Source organism: Rhamphochromis longiceps, linkage group LG15, assembly GCF_057381845.1.
Source record: "Rhamphochromis longiceps isolate RC_006_pf linkage group LG15, R_longiceps_female_GT1.1, whole genome shotgun sequence".
Classification (NCBI taxonomy): Eukaryota; Metazoa; Chordata; class Actinopteri; order Cichliformes; family Cichlidae; genus Rhamphochromis; species Rhamphochromis longiceps.
This window is the reverse complement of record NC_140571.1, coordinates 17,109,902-17,133,400: the sequence shown is the minus strand read 5'-3', so window position 1 is coordinate 17,133,400 and position 23,499 is coordinate 17,109,902. Positions and strand designations below refer to the sequence as shown.

Genomic DNA, 23,499 nt, shown 5'->3' with positions numbered 1-23,499 from the left:
TCTGCAGCAAGGGTCAACTATCCCGCTTGTCCACAAAATACCTGACAACAGCTTCCCGGCTCAGGGGCGATCCCCAGAGTTGGCTGATTTTTGTTATTTTGTTTTGTTTTTTTTTAAAAACGCACAGTGACGTTACTGCTGAGGACCAACTAGGACTGAAGGTCAGCTGATGAGGAGGCAGCAGCAGCATCTGACGGTCTGTCTTCACCGGAGCCTCCCGGCTGCCTGCTGACCTCGGGAACGGGCATCCGGAGAAAGTGCTGCAGGGCCTGAGCCACCTTCTCTGGACAGATGTTGTAAACTGGATGAGTTGGTGCCTAATTGGTCAGAAGAAGAAAACAAAAGATTTGCGAGATATTTCGTTTGTCGCAGTATGTATTTTTTTTCTTATTATATCCCATTATATCCCATTAGTGGGTGGAACTGCAGTTTCACTATTATGATGCAGTTTTAACATTTTCATCACAGGAAGCTGCCACCATCCACCGAGACTGTTTTATTGATTTATCTGAGAATTGCACACCACAAAGAAACCCACTACACTTTGAGCTGAAAACACCATAGCTCAGGCACTTTAGGGATACAGTTTGAACCTGGCTGCTGTTTTAACCTACGAGCCGATATGCATATGCATGTGCAAGGGGAAGACTTGCTGTAAACAGCTGTCAGTGCCAGTAATGCAACAGCAAACAGGAAAACAAAACCAAAACCAACTGCCGCGGCCTTTACGTGCAACCACACGTGTCATTTCAGTAGCTTCAATTTTTTTTTCTTTTTTATAAACCCCACTTATTGTAGAGCATCTTTCAGAGCTTCTCATTTTATAGCTCGCTCATATTAAACCTGACTGCACTGCACTCAATAGTCAGCACGGGAACACCTTTGAGGCGTTTTTGACTCTTTATGCAGGTGCGTGCAGATTAAACCATGGCTGATAAAAGAAAACCAGTACTTTAATTATTTACTGCATGGTGATGAAATGAAAGGGTGCAAAAAAACAAGAAAAAAAAGAAGCAGCAGTTACCCTTAAAGAGACAATTATACTGTTAGCTTCAATAGCTAAAGCAAGAATATTTAAGTTTCCCAGTTTTAGAGATACTGGCTGCAGAAAAATGTGCAACTTCTCTTGAAAATAATGGGATTATAAACCAAAAACTGCCCAAAAAGAAAGAAAAAACAAAAATAAAATACATATAAAATGTAGTGCAGAAATCATGTCCTGGTTATAAAAAATAAAAATAAAAATTGCCAACCTTCTTAAGCAGTTTCCCGTATGAGCGATTATCTCTGCAAGCAGCCGTGTCACTGTGCACAGTTAGTTCTCATCTACTCATGAAGAGCCGCTTGTGTTTGCAACTGCGTGACATGATATAAAAACCTGTATACATACATAATATTTGAGCTCTATTGTTGGTATTTCAGTTTTTGATGCAAAAAGGTCCTAAAACATTGTTTTATTTTAAATGAAACCACCTGATTTAATGCAGAGTTTTCAGCCGAGACTGACACAGACCTTTAGGAATGAATAATGCCATCAAAAATCTACATATGTCGTTAGCTACCATTTCAGACTTGAAACAATTAACAGTAATGTTAATCTCTTTAAACTGCTCAGGAGTTAATTAGTGTAACTCGGTGAGGACTCCGCCCTAACATAACAGCCTTTGGAAAAGCACCTTTTCTGTAAAACCTGTGAATGCTTTAATATGTGTTTCTGTCAAACATGTTCCACAGTGTCCTGTCAGTGGGTCTGCTACAGTCTGAATGACAGAAAACTTGAGATCAAACGGTGACCAGGAGGGTTTGTGCAGACGCCTGCGACCCCAGCGGTTTATTATGATCGCATGGACTCATCTGCTGAGGCATTATTATGCACTAGCTCCACATGCGGTTTCTCATGGCTGCTCTGCTTTTACCACTTATGCTGGACATCCTGCGGTCCCACTTGAGTCCGTTTTCCAAACTGACAGTGAATTGATGACTTATCAGAAAGCCTGTTCTCAAACCTCTGTGCTCTTTGGGAGCCTTGTTGTTGATGTCACTACAAATGCCCTGCATCCCAACTCTAAATGGAGCAGCTTGTACATTCGTTGCTCTCTTCAGCTTCAGCTGCTATTTCATTCTATTTCAGCTTTTTCTGTTCGTGCGCTTCACCCACCGCATTCTTTAATGGTACCGTTTGTTCCACGAGATTTGGCCCGGCCTACGAGCAGGTGCTGGGATCTCTGGTGGAAAACTGAGCTTCTGATCCAAGTCAGCCTGCATCTTCCAGTCCTGGACAGTATCCAAGAGTATAGCTCCCACTCTTGCAGACTGATTTGCTATACGTTTACCTGCTCTCATATATGCGGTCGGTGCTTACAAGTCCAGGAACAGGGGAAGGGATGACATTCGGGTAATTCTTGTTCTAGGTCTAGGATGACCGCCAAATAACGATGGATGCAAAGCTCTTAGCAAGAGCAACGTACATCCGTGTGTTTCTCAACCATCCCCTTCAGGGTCTCCACTAATGATGACTGAGACCTCACAGAGTTATTCAGAAAGCCAAGGCGGGTCAGACACATGAGTGTGCACTGATTATCTAATCTAACTCTGAGCGAAACAGGAAGGTAGAGTTAGAACTGTAGAACAGCTCATTTAGGATGACATGTTTTAACTGAATGTAAAGACCAGCTTCTGACTCCACTCCCCAACAAGTAACATGTCCTCTATGTAAAATATTTATTACACCCAACATTTGTCAAAGTTTCATATAATGTATATCTTTCATTCTCACCAATCTATTCTCCTCCTTGCCGAGGATCACCTCGTAATGGTTGTCCATGTTCCCAAAGTGCTGTGCTATGGAGAGGCCGCTGAGGCAGTAACACGTGTGGTAAAAATCTCTGGACCTGGACATACCAAGACAATAAAACAGGGCAGTGATGTAAAAACGCTACGCATGAGTAAAGCTGTACAAATATGTAGTGTGTGTGTGTGTGCTAAGATGGTGTGGTACTGACTTGCCAGGCTTATCCAGAAGGCCTCCTGTTGGGTTTTGACAGCACAGGAGGATGTACTCCTGCAAGGCCTGCTGCTCAAACATCCACCGCTGCTGACTCAGCTCTGACTCTCCTGAGCAAACACACAGGTCAGTCACAAGAGGGGGAAAAAAAAAAATCCAACAAAAAAAAAACCAGGATGATCCCACAGAAAATTCAGACTTCATTTTCAACATGAAAATGTGAACACCTGGCTATTTCCAGTTTTAACATTTTAAAACCCCCCACAGAATAACAATACAAATTATAGTCAAAATCTAAAGAAAAATGACCTCCTAACCACATATTCTCTAATTTTCTGATTTACATTTTAGAACGAAGGACTGCTTCACGACAAACCTCAAGATTTTGACACTGATAAATCTATCACTCACTATTCAAAGAGTTTTGGGTGAAAAACGACTAAAACTGGAAAAATATTCTATCTTTGTTGCACTGACATTCATTCAGATCAGCTGAAGTCAGTGGAGACTTGCTGATATTATCATTTCAAATAATTCTGACCAAAAATCATGCTTTGCTAAATTGGTTTTCCTTGTGCCGCTTGATGCTACGGTGATGAGACCTTTCCATTTCGAACTGTTTTAAGAGTTTAGGGTCAAAATGTAAAGGCACCTTCTTTGTATAAGGCTCTGTGGAGTAAAGGCAGGAGTCCAGCTTGCCAGAAAGAGTAGCAGCCGTCCACTAGTTTATTGCAGCGGCCTTGGAAACCTCCTTCAAATCGCATCTGCCTGCTGACCACCCAACGCTGAGGAGGAAAGGTGACAAACACACATTTAAATACGCTGAATTAACAAACAAAGCATGTAGAACTCAAGAACTTCTACTCCTGCACCATCGAGAGCGTCCTGACGGCAAACATCTGCACCTGGTTTGGGAACAGCACCAAGCAGGACAGACGAGATCTGCAAAGGGTGGTGCGCTCAGCCGAACGCATCAATCAGAGCTCCCTGACCTGCTGTCCATCTACACCAAGCGGTGCAAGTCCAAAGCTAGGAAGATTATGATGGACCTCTCCCATCCCAACAATGGACTCTTCTCACTGTTGAGGTCTGGGAAGCGCTTCCGCTCCCTTAAGGCCAAAACAGAGAGAATGAGGAGGAGCTTCTTCCCCCAGGCTATTCGGGCCCTGAACCAGGTGTAGGACTGGACTCTCCCAAACACTTCACTTAAAGACTGGACTCTCACACACGTCACCACACGCACCACCACACATTTCCTATAATCCTATAATTCCTATAATCTTTATAATCTCTTCTGCTATTTGCACATTCTTTACTGTAAATTCCTAAGTTAATTTGTAAATTCTGTAGTAAACTGTAAATTGTAAATATTGTAAAACTTTTCTTCTGTCATTTAATGGTCGGGCATTGTACAGCTACAAGCATTTCACCCCCATGTCATACTGTGTATGGTTGTGTGTGTGTGACAAATAAAATTTGAATTTGAATGTACTGCATGTGTTTGTGTCCCTTTAGCTCTGAGTGGAATCGCATGTATACCAACAGCTGAAAACCTCACAGGGTAAGACGAGACAGGAGGCAGGAGCGGACCAGACGGGACCTGATATTTTTCAGAATAGGAACGATTTAGAAAACTGCTGCCATGGAAATTGCCAACTGGTACAATCCAGTCCAATAGGACTGAATAATTATGGGATATTGGAGTTAATACCAGCTCCACTCTGGAAGAAGGGGTGGGGTGGGGTGGGGGGGGGGGGGGGGGGGTTTAATCAATATGTGTATTAAACTACTGCACATCAGTTGCTACGAAGCAAACGTGGGAAAGAAGTATTTGAAATTATTTAATGTCTCATATTAAACTTTATTAAGCTGTATGGAAAATTATTGCATTTTATCTCACAACACAGACAGTGATATGTGCACCGGTGATCAGTAAATTAACGTTGGAGTATCCACCTAAATTTGATAGTGAGTATGTGTGTTTTGTGCAAATTTCCTTCAATTCATATTTTCTGTTATTTATTTTTCACATAATTCCTCATTAAGTCACAGGGTACCATAGATGCTTCAAACATGCTACTGCTTTAGCTTTAATTTCACTGCATCTGGACGCTGAGATAAAAAAAATATATATATATATTGAACTTTGATTTGCTGCAGTGGTGGAGAGCGTTAAAATGGCTCTGAAAATTCTGCTGTTTACATAGAGCATCAAATTATCACAATGTATTTGATTTATGATGTGCATTGCATAAGTTAAGGAATTTGTAGGAATATCATTTGTGTTCTTTAATAACCAGCAAGAGCAGACTAAGAAAAAGAACATCATGATGTGTCCCCTTTTCTGTGCACTTGTGCTACAAGCAGCTGGCGTTCATGTTGATGGAGCAGAAAATAATAGTTGAGCAGCCTGCACTTTTTTGAGGAGTGGAGATTACATAACTGTCATTTTTATTGCACAAAAGGACAAGAACGTAACAGTGAAGCACAAAGTACACCCAGGCCAGAAAACGATCCACTCTAGCTAACGCAAAATTGAACTTTGTGTTAGCACGCTGGCTTTGCAGGTGCTTACAAAGCTCACAGAGTGAGTGTGTCCTGTACCCAGCCCAGCAGCCAGAGCCTTCAAGAGGTAACAGAAGCAGTGACGCCTGTAACATTTCCAGCCTCCATTTGTACCTCTACATGTTTCTACACCAGATGAAACTAAACTGCAACACATTTTTATTTGAAGTGCTCTTTGGACCAAATTTGCTCTCAACTTGGTGCACACACACAAAAAAAACTGTCATTTTGTTCTGGTAGCAGCCCTGAAATATAATAGAAACTGCTCAGTTAAGAAAAGAGAAACAAGGGTTAGTCCTAGTGAGTGTCCGTGGGCGAAAGAGTTAATAATGTGAAAATACCCAGGCCATGTAACACAAAAGCTGCTGATCAATGGCTAGGTTATTGGGGGAGCAGCCTAAACAAAGTCAACCCACTCCACCAGTTCTTCTGCATGGACACCAAGGCATTCCAGCTGAGAGATGTAATCTCCCCAGCATGTCCTGGGTCTGCTCTGCCCCCCCCCCCCTTAGGACATGTTGGAACACCTCACCTCAGAGTCACCCAAGAGATACTGGAGGAGAGTCACCTGAATGAACAAGCTCCCCACCTCTCTCTTTTAAAGGTTAGAGACTGGCCACATATGTAGTCATCCAAATTTGGATGAGGGAACTAATGGGTGTTTGCGTGCCACAGAGGCAAATTTTAATTAGTGCACCTTCAAAAGGTTTTAAATGTCTTAATCATGTGAGAAGTGGCCGCCTTTACCAAAGAAAGAAAAATGCAAGGCAAAGAAACAACGCGGCTTGCGGTAAAATGAGTATATTTGCCTGGTTGTTCACGGATTTAATGAATTCCTAATGAGAATCTGGACTATGATCATCACAAGATCATTAATAGATCCCCGTGAAAATAAACAATGACACCACGTAAATATGAAAGTTGTTCATTGTGAATTATCTATGTATCTCAGCGTTAATGATTTATGCATTCTCTCACATACAATTTTTAGGTTATGACTCGAGTTGTGCAGCGAGCGAGTCTCGCTGCTTTTGATATTCTCCACCTGGTTTCAACTTACAACCTTTGCTAACCCGCCGCCTTCAGTCAGAGCCATATGCCGGGCGTCTCTGAGGGACGGACAGTGACACACAACACCTTAGAGAGCGCGCTCTGTTGACCTGCCACTTGAGCTGGGTGTTGGGTGAAAATAACTAACGTTGTTTAAAGGTAGAGGGACTTTAGTGCACGCAGGTGTGGAAACAGGTTTACTTCACAGTTACATGCAAATGTGATCACACAGTATTTGAATAAAAGCTAAGGGATGATGACATCAAGTGTTTTATGAGCTCAATAAAATATAAAAAACTGCTGCAGACTGGCCTTCTGGTTACAGCCTTATCATTTTATCTTCTCAGGATGACCTCAAGCTTTGTGTCAGCGAGCATCTGCCCCACTGCAGCTTCCCTGAGCATGACTCAAAAGCTCGACCTGCATCAAAGCTAAAGGGCAGCTGCTCCTAACCTTTTACTACTAAGGAAGAAGGGAAATGAGATTTCCCTGAGGGGAGAAACAAAGCATCCCAACAGTTGCAAAACAAAAACTAATGTAAACCTCCAGAGTGCTCCGAGAGTAACTACATGCACAGATGTTTATTCCACAGTACAGAAAGAGTGATTGAATACACGGAAGCACATTATGGTGTAGCTAAACAACGTAAAGAAGTCATAAAAGGAACATCGGCAGTTTTAGTAGATTCAGGAAGAGTGTAACCCGTGTTTTTCATAGCTCCAGTTTACAGATGTCTCCTAAACAGCTCACATGCAGGTCATTATTAAGTTACTCCTGTGTAAAGAGGACAGCTACAAGGACTCGGCGAATGCGTTTGTGTAATTGTGCCAGTTTAAACGAGTCTGTGAAGAAAGAGCAGGTTGCAGTTTTCCTGGAAACTGCTTCAAACAAATTATGAGTAATTTATCACAGAAACCAAACATAATCAAACTATCAGAATAAGGAATTTTTTAAAAGCTAAACATTTCTAGGCTGCTCTGCCTAGGTGACATCAATAAATTCAGGCCTCCTCTTTTAGCAAACAGCAGTAACATTCACTCTTTAACTTGGGACCCGCTCACTTCATGTAATCTGTGGTTATTTTGTTGCTTGAAGTCACTGAATACTTATTTCCTTTTAGTACTTCATGATGAAGTTTGCATTACTGCGACGTGCGATTGTGCACAATAAAAGTAACATGTAGTGTAAAGATGTATGCAAGGACAGTTCCTGAGTGACTAATTTTGGGTTTTTCTCACCTTTATTAGATAGTTTTCAGTAAAGAGCAGACAGGAAAGATGCCCAACAAAAGAGTCAAACCCAGCCTGCTGCATTTGGTCTTGCATTATCTGCTTGCCTGCTCAACTACTGAGCTAAACCAGCACCTGACGTTTGGCACTTTTTGTGAATGATTAACTTGGGAATTAGAGGCCTGTGGATGCATTAAAGTCAGTAAATATCATCACAAAGATAGTAAGTATGAGAAAAGCTTAACAATAAGTGGATCAGATTAATGTTTGTCGAATAGGAGAAGGAAAGACTGACATAGAGAGATTTCTCCACATTTTTCAGAAGATGAAATTTTGTTGTGAGTTGCAACATTGTATTTGATTTTTAATGACATTTTGTACTTGCTTCGTCACAGAACTGAGCACCCAACTTTGAAAGCGATAAAACTTTAGCACAAAGCCCCTGTTGTGACTGACAATGATAGCATCTTTTTCTGCTGTTGGGACACAGACTGAGCATTTGAGGTTACAATAGAGAGGAAAAGGCGGGGAGGGAGGATGTGCTCACCAGCAAGGCTTTCAGATCCAGCATGTGTTCTTTGCCCAGGATGACAAGGGCGGCTGTACCACAGAACGTGTAACCGCCGTGTGCCTCCAAACCCGGTACTCCACTTAAACCACCCTCCCAGTTCTGACAGCTAGAAATCAGAAAACCATGTAGTTAAAAAACAAAAAAACCCATACACTGGATTATGTAAAAAAAGCAGGACAAAAATGCTCTTTAATAATTTACTCAGAGTGCTGTGGTCGGTTGTTGTACCTGAGAATCCAGTTGGTTGTGTTTTCAAACAGTTTAGGTGTGAGGATGTTTGTGAGCGATGCTACCGAAGCTGCACAGTATGCACTCCTAAAAAAGCAGAAAAAACAAATCAGGCTGATAAAGATCACGATAAAGTTGAGAGGGAGCAGGAAGCTCTCGCTAAACATCATCATACTGTGTTTTAGGCTGCCAGCAGACCAAACAAACATCCAGTTTGCCATTTATGTTCCCCTGCTGTTCAGTCACAGTCATTTTGACTGTTACATATTTTGTTTCCCTGCAATGTTGAGACTGCAAGGAATCATAACTAAACTAGAATTCAAGAAAGGTGTTTTTTAAATCTTTGATATTGTCAATAAATCACTTGAAAAGCTCAGGTATCAGACGTGCATAAAACTCCTTATTTGGTTGCAGAGATCATCCAAAAACTCAAAAAGTGTTATATAAATAATCTTCTATCTTTATGATGAACACCTTGGCTATAGTTCATGTGGGTTCACAAAACTATGTTAACTAAATAACTAGAAAGAAAGACTGTTTTAATAATTGGGGTTTATTTGATTTCAATTTCTTTCAAATATGATATAAAAGTTGAACCGATGTGCTTATGTGTGCTGGGAAAAACCTTAAACCAGGTTTGTAGAAAGACAAGTTACTTTTTTTTCCTGTTAAGATGTCGAAACAAAACAAATCTGGAGCAACTATGTGATGTTATCACGTTAATATGGACCAGAATCTATGGAAAATGTTTCCAGCATCTTGTTGAATCTATGAAACAAAAAAGGCAAAACAGGATCCAACCTGGAACTGGCAAGCTGTACCTAATAAAAAGTTCCCCTAGAATGTATAAGCCACTTTTTGTTGGAGTACTTTCATCTGGAAAATACATTTAGTGCTGCTCGTGAACAGTGACAGCAGCCAGACTTGTTCGTGGTAATTAAATTGAATGTGTGTTTTTTTTTTTAAAGCTAAGCTATATCAGACTTCTAGCAAAAACAGTGAAAACACGAATAAGGCAACTAAATCTTTGCATAACACTGTATATCACCACACTTACACTAACATCAAATCAGAAAATCCTGTAATTACAACCCCTAAAAAAAACTTTCAAAATAAGGATAACTTTGTTGACAGTTTAGAAAAATGTGACACAAAATGGTTTATCAAAAACTGAATAGCAAAACCTGCCTAAGAGAAAGACAGTTTTAGTAATACATAACGGCACCTCGATGCTAATTGGTTGGAAACAGATATCAGGCTCCTCTGAGAATGAAAATGTACCTTCTGAAGTTCTTTGTTCAAAGGAAACTGAACCTCAAAGAACAAAACAAAAACATAACAAAAAGCCCCACATAACAGCCTCAAAGAGGAAAAAGCACACACACACATCCGAAATGAGATAAATCCACTATTATGTAAAAGAGATGTGGGCATTTCTCATTATTTCCCCTGTTATCAACACTAAAAGAAAACACAGGAGAATATAAATACAAAGCAGAGTGTGCTTAAGGAGAAATTAGCCTTCAAAAATGACCCCTTTACTGTGATCAACACAGTATGGACACCAAAGATGTTTGGTGTCCAAGCAGTCATCAAAGATGTAGTTAACGATATAAATTTTCTTATGTGATGAAAAGCAAATTCTAAAAAATAAAAACCTACAGAAAAACACAAGGATAGAGGAATCAGAATTTATCTTCTGGGGCCTCACCTGACATCCACCTCTCCACCGACGTGCATCACAAAGGAGCCATCTGGCTGCTTCACTGACCACAAGAAATCTAGCAGCTTCTCCCTGGAGGAAGTCAAAACAGAAGGGGGAGAAGGGTTGATTAGAAACAAGGATGAGTTCATGGTGTAAAGAGGAGGAGGAGGAGGCGCTGTAGATGGAGTGAAGAATAAACAGAGGAGAGAGAGGGCAGGGGGTGGAAGAGTAGCTGCTGGAAATTTAATAAAGCACTAATGCAAAGTCAACACCCGCTGTCTAAATCTGCGTCGCTGCGAAGAAACGGGAATCGCTGCTCGACTGTAAACACGCAAAGCGTCACCTTTTCTCCATCACGCAGAGTCAATTAGGAGAAAAACAACTCATGTAAACAGTGTTTCGAAATGGTCTTATAATGAGCTGCTGGTTAAATAACATTAACATGATCCGTAGCTGCGACAACCCCCTCCAACTGTAAGAAAATGTGTTATAGTGGTTATAGCATAGGAGGGAAATTCAGTTACACAAACAAATTTAAAGGCGTAAATTATGAATTTCAATTACACAGCCACAGTTTAGTTTCATCTTTATTAAATAGCCTATAAAATACAAATAAATATCCAAGATACAATAAGAGCACTGTAATAAACTATGCAAGTCTAAAAGAAATCCAATAAATATCATCACATAAATTAGGGGTTGTCTGACATATTAATTTCAAACAAACTGAGCTGCTTTAACGGAAGCTGTTTTGTGTTTGTCATGTTGTCATTTTACCACCCTAGCAGCACACTGTGTGATCATACCTGTCTATAACATTATAGGCCTCATCTGTGCCGATGATGCAGAGGGCGTTGACGGCAGCGTAGGTGGGTGCAAGGTGGGCGTGTTGCCCCGGTCCCCCGGCAAAACCCCCTGTTGGGCTTTGACAGCGTGCCAGAAACTGACACACACTGGAGAGCAAAGATACAGAGGTTATAATATCATTATTTATTTAATATACAAACTGACAACCACAAAGAGCAGCCAAATGGTACTGCATGAATGTACTACAAACACCAGCATACTCTTTCTTACATGCAGGATTGCTGAAATTGCATGGCAGCAATAAAACACTCATTAATTGTATTGATAGTTTGAACAAATGTACTAGCCCACCACCCAAAGGTTTACCCCACAACTGCCCTAAATTAACAGTAATTGCCAAAAATCATATTAATGTTTGTAAAGGCTAATCCAGCAGCAATAATGCTAAAATATAATTACTGTTTTTAATCAACTTTCAAATTCACTGTTTTACTATTTTTTTCAGCTTTTTTGTAAAACACATAATTTATTTATTTATTCGTTTGATTAAGACGGCAAGTTACAGTTACCATTTACCTCAGATCTGTGTCAACACCCAAAGGGTTCGCAATTTTTGGCACGTTTAGGCAATCTGCAGAAATGTATGTTTGCACAGATAATGAGTTTTGATGCTCACTTCCTTGAGTTACACAAGATATTGACACGATTTCTAAAAATAAATAAATAAATAAAAATAATGCTGATATCTAAATACTATTTTTAGAACCAAATATTCAAGGAGGTGTCAAGAAATGGGGATCACAGCCATGTCGTATGTTGCAGTTACACATCTTTAATCACAAAAACATTTACTACCAGTAATTTGTCAGTGTAGTTCTCCTACATGCTTTATAGCTTTTTTTTAAAAACAGTAAGTGGCCCATTACTGTGGCATGGATAGTGTATTTTTTAAACATTATAGTCTTCAATCTTATTGCAGTTTTCTGCTTCTAATCACTGCATTGCAATGTTTTGCCGTAAACCAAGGCTAACAGTAGAACCTTCAGTAGAAAGGTCTGTTAGCAGCTGCAGATATCGAATACCCAATGTGACAATCAAAATGATATGAAGGTGACGATCACGTTGCTTTTGCATAGAAATGATTAGAAACCATGATTACTTGCATTAGCACATTTTTAGAATATCTTTCATAGATAAAGGATGTGGTATGAGGCTGATAAGCACAAAAATACGTCATAAATTACTCCACTTGGTCATCTGAGGGTCAAGTAATCCTGTACAATACAGATTCCAGTCTGTATAAGTATGTACGTATAGCAGCTTTTCTTTCTGTTTAAAAGTTTGACGCTAATTATTTCACCTGACTTGAACAAACCACTTTTTCTGCACGCTACACAGTTTCCATTTACTAAATAATCACAGCTCCTATTTTCTATCTCAGACCGGCAGAAAGTTGGAAGGCTATAAAACACGCTCCACTGGGCTATTTCACTTTAGCTGACGTGTCATACTGCATAGACCAACTCTACCACAGGTCCCTTTCTTTCCAGCCTCCATGCACCACGCTGCTTCGCTCACAAATGTCCTCTTCATCCTCCGCCATGGAGAAAAATAATAAAACTGTAAGAGTGCTTTGAGCCAAGTGAGTTGGAAGGGAAGCCCACTTTAATTTTGGCCAACTGGTCTGGTGCCAACACTGACCTGAGAACAGTGTACACTTCATAAACCAGAGAAAGCAATCTCTTGTAGGTTGCATTGTTATAGATCGTTGAACAGGGCCAGTGTTTTTGTGTGTGTGAGCACAAAGCCATCACGTTGGTGCCCGGGCAGTGCCAGCCGGTGTGCTGGCACGCCTCACGGTTATAATGAGAGCGTGGGCTGGCAGCCTGGAACGGCGACTCGCTACGTGGTTTGCAGAGTGCTACTTTGACTGGCAGTAATTTAATCAAATGACATTTTGGTGGCAGTGAGAGCAACAGTGTTTGAAGCCGTGTCAGCATAAAAAAAAAGTACTTATAAGTACACCTGCCAGTCATGCACAATGTTGTCATCACTTTTAATCACACATATCAGGCATAATAACTCTTGGAAAAACCTTCATTTCACTGCTTCAAACATCAACACCCCAACTTTTTATTACTGCGAGTTTTCTATTACAGAGAATAAATTAAACTTCTTGAAGTTGGCTATGGAAACAAGGACAAGGGATGATTTAACAGCAAAGCCCAGGCCAATGCTGCAGCTGGACAGGAAAAAAAAAAAATAATGGTCATTATATGGTAATTTAATCAACATCTTTCATCTCTTACCACTTCTGGTTCTGTTTTATAAAATGGTGACTTGTGTTTTAGGAAGGGAGCCAGAGGATAGGAGGAGTTTACAGTAACATTGGTACATGTAATGTAGTATAATGTCTGCGTCCAACACCCTGAACCTGTGGTGGGCCACTTGTGATCACGAGGCTCTTGAATAGGTCGCCCGGTGGGAGAAACCTGTCTACAAACAATTGCAGTCTGACTCGCACTGCTGGCACTTGATCCCCTTCAATTCATAACAGTCAGATTCCTGACACGCTGCAGTCAGTCAGAGTCAGTCTGCACCAAGGAGTGTATCCCATGTGTGACATGGACATGGCTCTTTGCAATCGGGGATTCGACTGAACTGGCTGCCAACTGGTTGCATTCTGGTTATATAAAAATAAGGTTGCTGAGCACTTAAACTGCCATCTTGCAGGAACTACATCACTATTTTGGGGGGAAATTTTGGGTCCAGATCTATGAGGTTCCAGCTAGACCAGCGGTCCCCAACCTTTTTTGCGCCACGGACTGGTTTATGCCCGACAGTATTTTCACGGACCGGCCTTTAAGGCGTCACGGATAAATACAACAAAATAAAACCAGTACCGGTACCGAAAAAAAGAAGATTTATTCATAACACATGTGAAAAGACCCAGGAAAACTGAGTTAACGATAAAAACGATAACAAAATACCGATAAAAACCCTGAACCATACATTTCACACCTGAGCCTCAACTCTCGCGGCCCCGTACCAAACGACTCACGGACCGGTACCGGTCCGAGGCCCGGGGGTTGGGGACCGCTGAGCTAGAAGTAGTTAATATGAATTTTTCTGTAGGTAGATGGCAACAGAATTGCAGTGTTTACAATATGTCACAGTTACAAATGAATTTTAAGTATCTGCCAACTTCAATCACAAACTGACAGCAGACCAACTCAATCTTATTGCTGTTTCATCACCATCTTGATGATGCTTTGAAGAAGAAAAATAACCGCAAGTGGTCACAGACCTGGTCCCCATTTTCAAAGCAACCGTTTCAAAGGCAACAAAATCACAAGTTCACACTCATTTTGTTTGTGCCTCAGTATCCAACTGCTGTTTGCCACAGTGTGACTGTAGCGTAAGGAATAAAGTATAAAGGACATTTTAATTGAGCTAATAATCTCTTTTTATTGTGTATAACCTGAGACATAGGAAGAGCTAGTATAACTGTATTCTGTACAGATGTAGTCTGATCTTCTAACTTGTTTTAAGCAATATAACACGTTTAAACACATCTGAAGCATTTTAGAAAAATATGTTGAAATTTTGGGTTTATTCATATGTACAATTATACAAACGTGCATAGCCCCTGGGTCTGAGAACTGAAGCAGATGCCCTAAACCTGCATTCTTTTTCAATGGCCTCTATAGGAAGTCTGAGGGAAAACAGCCTCAGGTTCCTAACTCTGTGACATTTACCACTGTACTTATAGGGTGGTCGGTAATTTCAGATCATATGGAATAAGATAAACTACATTATGTTCATTATTGGAGCCAGAAAGGGTCAAAACTGTAAACCGTCTCCTTTTTAGGGCCTAGTTTAACGTAAGAGTTTGCTACTACTACCAGAAGGGGGCAGTAATGTGTCTACAAGCTGTCTGCAAACTACCAATGATCAACCATAACAGAAAAACACCACTTCCCTAGCTACCAGGAGGTGGACCTGAAAGTTGTGTGTGGTTATATTAGATTTTGCTATACAAAAGAGAAAACTGAAAAGCAAAAAAAAAAAATGCAGTCATCAAGGATGTTGTGTAGAAATCTTTAAAAAAATAAATGAAAATGAAATCCACTAAAAAACTCTGTTAAGTAAAGCTAGCATATCACAACTATACCATATTTCTACATTTACTATTTATGGATATTTATAAATAAAGGGCGGTGGGGTATTGGTGGGTGGCATCTTCAACAAACCTGCTTTACTGCAATAATTATGAGAACTATGCAAAAAGCAATAAATAACAAAATTCGTTGGCAGTGCACGGGTATTATTTGGCTCCACTCTGTTGTCGTGTGTGACTCACTCTGAGGCGACGGCAGCAGGAATGGGCTCCTGTAGTAACTCCAGACTGTGAAGAATCCAGAAGCAAAGCCACGGTCGGCTAGCATCCAGACACTACTCGCACAGACACACACACACACACACACACACGCAAAATCAAATGGGCATCACATGACCGATTACAGCTATAAATGAGATTGTGAGATCAGCCAGTCAGAGGCACAGATGAGAGAAAAACAACTCTGCCAGACACACAAGGGGCAGGAGGAGGAAAATGATGGGAGTGAGCCACACAGAAACATCATACAAACTCATTTTCTGCAGTTGGTAAATGGACTTTATGATTATGTCTGCCATTTATGATGCAAATATTAGTTGTGTGATGCTTTTTGTGCTGATTTTATTACATATAATTCAAACTCAGTTTGTTCTCTTTAGCACTGCGTACACTTAACTACACAAATTGGCTGTCTGCCTGCTTTTGTGTGATCAAAGGAAACGCCACTGAAATAATGAAGGTACTGAGCTGAAGAAAAGGAGAAACACAAATGCTTTTCTCTCTTCTGGCTAGAGTAACAAAAAGCACACACATCAAAAAAGTAAAAGATTTTAAAAAAGCAGTGACTTTGCCAGAAGCAGACAACTATATTTTTTTGGCCAATTGAAAATTGCAGCATTTCTATTTAAAGCAGAGGATAACAATTCGGCATTTTTCCAGAGGCAGTGAGATTTGTGTCCTACTGTTCAGCACACGATATTAAGCACACACTCACCAGCCACTTTGTTAGTTACACACTTAACGGCTTGCTAATGCAAATAGCTAATCATTCAAACAATGAATGTGGAATGGTTGTGCCAGACCAGCTGATCTGAGTATTTGAGAAACTGCTGATCGACTGGAATTTTCACACACAATCTTGCGCTGTAGGGGAACAGGAGATTCTCATCATGGATGTGCGATGGACAAAACTGCAGCAATTGTGTGATGCTATCATCATAATATGGACTAAAACGTCTGAGCAATGTTTCCAGCACTGAACAGCTCAGCTCTGAAGGCAAAAGGAGTACAACTAATAAAGTGGCTGATGAGTGTAAATACAACGCCTACTTTGATTGAAATACAGGTTTATAAGAAAAAATAAAACTACATCTACATATCTACAACACATAATTTGTGTGTGTTTTCTTTATTTATTAGTAATTTACTTTACCTCATAAGCATCTGATAAATGACGTAAGCCCTTCTTGAGATACTGGTAGTGTTGTTCCCGCAACAACGTTGGCCTGAAAAACAAACGAGGGACAAAAAGTTAAATGTCAAACAACTTGGAAATTTTTTTTTTTTTAAATAAATAAAAACAAAATCAGAAAAGTGTCAGTACTCATAATTTCAAAACTTAGACACACAATTCACTTGTTTTTCTAACATTTGTAAGTTTAAATTTTAAAAAAAGAAGAACTGATTTATGTGTCAAAATTTAATTATTCATCAGGTAGCCCAAAATCTGAGAAACACAAATAAAATGATCGTCTACGCAAGGGTTTGTGATCAAACTCTGCATTATTTATTCACTCGTTTCAGATATTCAGATCCTCAGCAGTCTAATTAGCGACTTCTGTTTATTTCCTTCCTTATTTTTTATTCACTTTCTATTAGGAGAGCTTTGAGGCCTGTCCTCATTAAGAACAAAAAGAAAAAAGAAACCAAAGCCAGGCAAACCAAAACATCAGCTTAGCCTTTCAAGTTTTAAAGTATTTCTCAACGAAACTAAAAAAAAAAAAGAAAAAGAAAAGAAAGTCATCATGTCTATCATATTTTTCAGCACTGTGTTTTTTTAATTTGTTGTCGATAGATTTTTATGCATAAAACTCTTAAAACTATCTAGGGAGCAGCACCACAAACCACCCATTAATGCTGTGGTATGAGATACTGGTCCATATCGTATTCTTATCCCGAATAAACATCAAATTAAATTGAGGTAGACATATATATAATATATAGGAAATTAAGGCAAAAACTAATAAAAATAAACATATGAATGAAAGAATGCCTTAAAACACTATAACAGAATGACAGAAACTAAGGAGCCGCATAGTTAATCTTTAAATGTTTGAAGGAAAATTCAGTCTGCAGCTCTTCATAAACATAAGTCTGACTATATATCTGCATCAATGACAACTGATACCCACCCACTCTGATTCTCTGCTTGACCTTTCCACACAGTGTTCGCTACACCTGTTATAATATGCGCTTTCTACCAACACAGAATGAGTCACAGATCACTACATGACAGAAGCAGAGCTCCACATCTAAAACCTCGTCTGTCCACCACACAAATATATGTTCAACCCACCCTTTTAAATGCTGAGAGCTCGACAGGCTACACGCAAGTGTACACAACGAAACCAAAAATTAGTGAACGAAAGAAAACAAAATACAAAATGTACAAACAAAAATACAACTAAAAAGATAGGGGGGAAGAACAAATTAAAGAAATAAATGAATGACCAAACAAATAAATAAATAGAGCAAAAGAAAAAGAAAACGAATGACCAAATGATCGGAAGGAAAAAGAAATTAATGAAAGAATAAAAGCTATGGAAAAAAACAGTGAATAAAAGAAGGAGAGAAAGACTAGATAGAAAGAATAGAAGAACTAAAAGAGAAAGAAAGCACATAAAGAAAGAAAAAATATTACAGGCAAATTATCTAAAGAAATAAACTAATGAAGGAAAGAAAAACAAACAGCCGAACAAAAAGTGAAGGCACAACAAAAAGATATTTTTACAGATTGCTGACATTGATTATAGGTTTTGTCGACCCAGCTAATTCAAAGAACTTGCCAAACTTGCTTTGTCGTACCCCCATCAGGACATTTCTGTTAGAGCTTGTAGCTGTGGATCCCTTAACCAGAGGCACTGAGGGTTAAGACCCTACTTTCAAATCCCTCCTCAAAACTTATTCTTACAGAAAGTAATTTTTAATAATAAAAATGTTCTCATTCCGCCTTTATTTATTCTTAAATACTTCATTTTACCCATCCTGTAAATCACTCACTGTTTTTATATTTCATATGATCCATTTATTATGTCCTATAAAGCACTTTGCAACTATGTTTTAAAAAGCGTATCTAAAAACTTTAAATCTTGCCTCCCACCTGTTTGAGGTCAAGTCCCGGCCAAGGCTGAAAAAACAATTATCACCACTAAAAGCAGGACCTCAGCTGATGAATATCACGGATTCTTTAGTAGTACTAAAATGCATTTCTCCATTGGTTGCAGTACCGCTGACATTCACATCTAGCAGTTGTCATAGAAATGAGATGAGTCACCTCATTGAGAAGCGACGGCAGCTGATAGCAGAAGCAAACTACGTGGGCAGATCTACTCGCCGCTAAGATAACAGCCATCGTGCATCACAGTGCAGCCTTCTCTAATAGCAAACAAACAGCAGGTGTTTGTGGGTAAAAAAAACAAAAAACATAATAACATCTACGGCCAATAATGGTGTTCCTGTAAATGCCTCATAATGGCTGTTCATGTAGTCACCTTTATGAGTGACTGATGAATACGTAATTATTATTGCTATGGCTACACAACGTCTGGCCTACTTGTCAGCAAGAGTCTGAAAATGCACACTTTTCTGTCATAACCAGGCCAATTTAGTGTCCTGGTTTCAGGTAATGACTTTAACAATGTAGGAAACCAGGTCTGAGTCTTTAAAAAAAACAAAACAAAACAACAAAGTAAGATTTTGAGATTTTTATAAAGAGACAAGGCAATTCTACTTTTCTGCTTCAAAAGAGTCACCTGACAAGGAACTCCAAAGAACCCATCCTGTCTCCTTTTTCAAACATCAACATTACCCATAAATGACACAATCCCACATATAGTGAAAAATACTTTGGGATGCACTGAAAATTGGTATTGGTCGACGTTTTCCTTACTGTCTGCTATCGGCCCATTGGCAAATAAATTGCCAATCAATGATGGCAGTGTTTATCACCTACATCCTTACATCTGTAATCTACTTTCCTCATTTTGTATGATGGAATGTGTGATTCTAAAAATGTACTGCAGTGTGAAGGAGGACTTCAAATTGTTAATTGTTCCCCTTGGACAAAAGGAGAAACAACCCCCCTCCTCCTTTAGCGGATATCCAAAATCTCTATAATGAGAGCTCATCACTCCCCGCAAACGGGATAAACATAGAAATTAGTGGGAGATGATTAAAATTCTGGAGCCTACAGGTAGATGTTGGTGCAGTGTAGGGATTGAAAATGTTGGCAGCAACACATGGCAGCATCAGCATTAACATGTCAGAGGGAGAGATGGGGATTTGCAGTTTAATTAAACATTCAAATCTGAAGGTGGTGTTTGATATATGAAGTGTGGAGAACGAGGCACATCACAGGCTGTAGTGGGCTGAGCTGTCTGCCTGAAAAAGCTCACAGACTCTGCTCCATTGTATTCTACAACACACTGCAGATACTTACTGTGGTAAGCTGTGTATTTGCTTGTAAACACTCATGACTTCTTGAATGGATTTCTCCACCTTTTTCTAAAAAAAAAAAAAAAAAGAGAAAAAAAGCAGCATGTGATTGGTTGTTATGAAGCTTATTTTGAGGGGAAAAAAACATATTTTAGGCATTTCAGAAAACAGGATTATTTCCTATTTAAAAATCTGGACTAGCATCAGCCACAAAATCCAGAAAAGGTGCGATTGATGTGTAAACCCCTGAACATTAACAGCTCATGTGTGTTTTGTGGTCAAAACTGTCAACTCAATCAATTCAAAACATATAACCTCGTATTTGTGCCTTACACATGACCTATATTATGGAAAGTGACTGAAAGAGCGTGAGCTACTTTATCAACGTTAGCAGCCAGGAATATTTAAAACTTCTATCATAATAAAATGGGTAACTTTTGACATTATTTGTTCATGTATAGCTTAATTTAGACCAGGGATGTAAAACATATGACAAGTGGGTGAAAAAAGCCAGCCAAAGGGTCCAATTTGACCCTCTTGAGGGCTTTGCAATGTGTGAAATTTCTTGTGACATCACCAATAGTCACTACTCTTCCTGCTATGGGGATATGCTACAATATGCATACATTTCTGATTGTACTGTTTTTTTAAGTGTATGGTGTCATCAAAAGGGGTAAAAATCAGCAAAATTAGCAAAAGCAACAAGGCACCTAGATGGACACTGTCATTCCACCTGATTGAGTTTTATGTATGTTTGCAGAGACCAGAAACATAAATAGTACATCTTATAAGTTACATCATAACTCTAACATAACTATCATAATAGTTCTTTTAAACTATATATGACCATTTAACAGTGTACCTGTAACCTGTATCTTTTCATTATCTTTTTCTCATTGCATCTTTCTCCTCCTCTTCTTCATCTGCCTGATCCGCCATCACTGCTCTCATTTCCACCTCATTTCCTAAGACAGCCAGGTCTTCATTTGTTCACTTGGCACTTTTAAATGTTTTCCTAAAGTATGAACAAATTCAGGTACTAAAATATTGATAAATCACTGAATTGTGCATACCCACTGTAAGAGACAAACAGTGATTTTGACACCCTGGATTAAGATGTGTGTGCATGCTGCAGCAGCTGTCGCACCTTCCCACACAGACTCGAGAGAAAGATCTCTTCTGGATTGAAAGTAGCAAAAACGTACATAACAATAATGTTTGCACCCCCCGAAAAAAATGACAGATGAACTTTTTAGAAATGAGCAAAAACGGCAGTCTGAATCCTAGTTTCCTTTTTTATTGATGCAGTTCTAACTTGTGCCTTGACTGAAGTGATAACTGTTACTGGATCTGATCTAAAATGATTGCAGTGGAGTAATTTTCAAGAACAGTGCCCAGGATGCAGAGATGTTCAGACGCTGTCAGAAATTGACGTCTTATAAGGTTTTTTCAAAATAAAAGCCCTCTCCTGCTATCATGTTTTAATTGGGAAGAAACTAAAGACAAAGTTAGACTTTATGTCATGCCCAGGCTTAACTATTTTAATTAGTTGGCTAGCAGCTAGCTACATTCAAACTTAATCTCATTAAGGAACAAAGCTAGCCATCCATGGGCTAAATGGATAAAGCACGGCGAACTAATGCCCGCAAACAAGTTTCTGATTACTTTTTCAATCAAAGTGCCGACATTTTAGCAATATAACGCATTGTGTGTATGGCAGCTGAGTTTCTGTGCACTTTTTTACACCCAGACTGGAGAGCCGCACGTTAGCATTAGCCACACTGCCTTATAAAAAAAAGAAAAGCTAACGCTCGTGTGCTTACCTGCTCCACAGAAGTCACCGTCTCTACCCCGTCATCCAAGAACATTTCTGCCGATTGCTGCTCACGGAAACACCACAGAGGGTTAGGCATGTTGTCCATGGTGGTGAAGGGACCTCTTTAGATGTGCGGACGCTCTGAGTGAAGATATAATTTTGTCGCTATTGGTTTGTTTTGACAGTTCACTCACACTTTCGCTGGACTCCGCTCACTTCCTGTTGGGCGGAAACTGCGTGGATAACTGTTACGGTGTCTCCAAAGGAACAAACTTCTTTAGTGGCGTTTTATTCACTGAACGCGAGAATGTAAAGAAACGAGCGGTGCCGCTTGGAAAAGTGGTAAACATAAATTTTAAGTGTTTATGAGCGTGTGTATTGTGACCATTTTAATTTAATTTCATTAACTGGCATTCTGAGAGTCAATGTAACCGCAGGTAATATTCCTGCTGGTAAACTACCCGGTGGGGGGCGGGGGGATACCGGAAATAGTTCCGTTTTGCCTTCCAAATTAAAACTGAAAGTTATTTAAGATAAAAATCGACCACCTTTAAGAAAGGGTTTCACGGTTACATATAACAAATTCCTCTCTCGCCCCTGCGGGCGGTCTATAGTTCAAACTCGTGTCCTCTACCAGACGCCTGGGAGGTTGAGGGTCCTGCGCAGTATCTTGCTGTTCCTGGGACTATATACAATAAAATAGGACTATAATTAATCGCACATTTGTTTGTTGATGTTATGTGCATATGTTAAGAGGCTTAATTAAGCTTTTGCACATTTACTAAACTCTATTTTTAAGGCCCGGTGTTCTGACAAAACGTCCTACTTTGGCAAAACGTCCTACCGTAAGTAGTTTATGCACATTTCTGCTGTCACAGAGTCATTCCAGCACAAATGTAAGGAGGTATGACGGTTTGCCACTTAACCCTTGTATGGTGTTCGGGTCTGTGAGACCCGTGTTCAGTTTTTTTCAAAAGAAAAATTAAACAATTAATTATTTTTTCACGTGTAAATGTGTTGTGTCTTTCCACTCACTCCACTTGATTATAACTGATTTATTTATAACATTTTATATAAAAGAAAAACGAGAAGCACATTAATTCATAAATGTGATCTAACAAAGGTAAAGGGAAAAAATTAACCATGTTTGCTGTTCATATGTCTTGTAATTGGGATGAAGTAAACATCTGTTGAGTAATTTAACATAAAATTGTTTGATAGTGTTAATTTGGAAAGCCAAAACTCTAGCGGGTCCACCAGACCCATGAACACTGGCTGAGTAACAAAAATACGAACACCACACAAGGGTTAACTTTGCCCATCAGAGTATGCTTGTAGCTCATAATTATAAAGCCAGGACGTTTTGCCACTTCATTTTAGCCGTTAAAGTATGCTTGTAGGTCACATTCACAAAGGTAGCATGGTTTGGTCCTGAGTAAAACTTTAGGACTATAATTGTTGTTGTTGTTGTTAGTATTATAGAGATGACTGTCTGTCAGACATATACATTGTTATGTATTAAGTGCTGAGAATTATTGCATGTGGTATGAAAGATTTCCTACGTCTGACCTTGTAGCAGTATAGCTGGAACAGTCTGTTGTAGATCCTGTCTCGGGACAGATACAGGCTGTATATCCAACCTATCTCTGTGGCGCCTAGCCCTGTAGATGCTACAAATAATAATCTACTCA

The 23,499-nt window shown here is 39.5% G+C and overlaps 1 protein-coding gene across 1 annotated transcript; it reads right to left on the bottom strand.

Moving 5' to 3' along the window:
* Positions 1 to 22,047, bottom strand: fntb (farnesyltransferase, CAAX box, subunit beta). Its single transcript, XM_085382655.1, has 12 exons — positions 21,816 to 22,047; positions 19,997 to 20,061; positions 16,712 to 16,784; positions 15,523 to 15,614; positions 11,159 to 11,305; positions 10,359 to 10,442; positions 8,648 to 8,734; positions 8,396 to 8,525; positions 3,657 to 3,789; positions 3,003 to 3,114; positions 2,777 to 2,891; positions 1 to 317 (listed from the first exon to the last, which is right to left on the bottom strand). The coding sequence occupies exons 1-12, from the start codon at positions 21,912 to 21,914 to the stop codon at positions 150 to 152; spliced, it is 1,305 nt and encodes a 434-aa protein (XP_085238781.1). The 5' UTR covers positions 21,915 to 22,047; the 3' UTR covers positions 1 to 149.
* Positions 22,048 to 23,499: the final 1,452 nt, after the last annotated feature.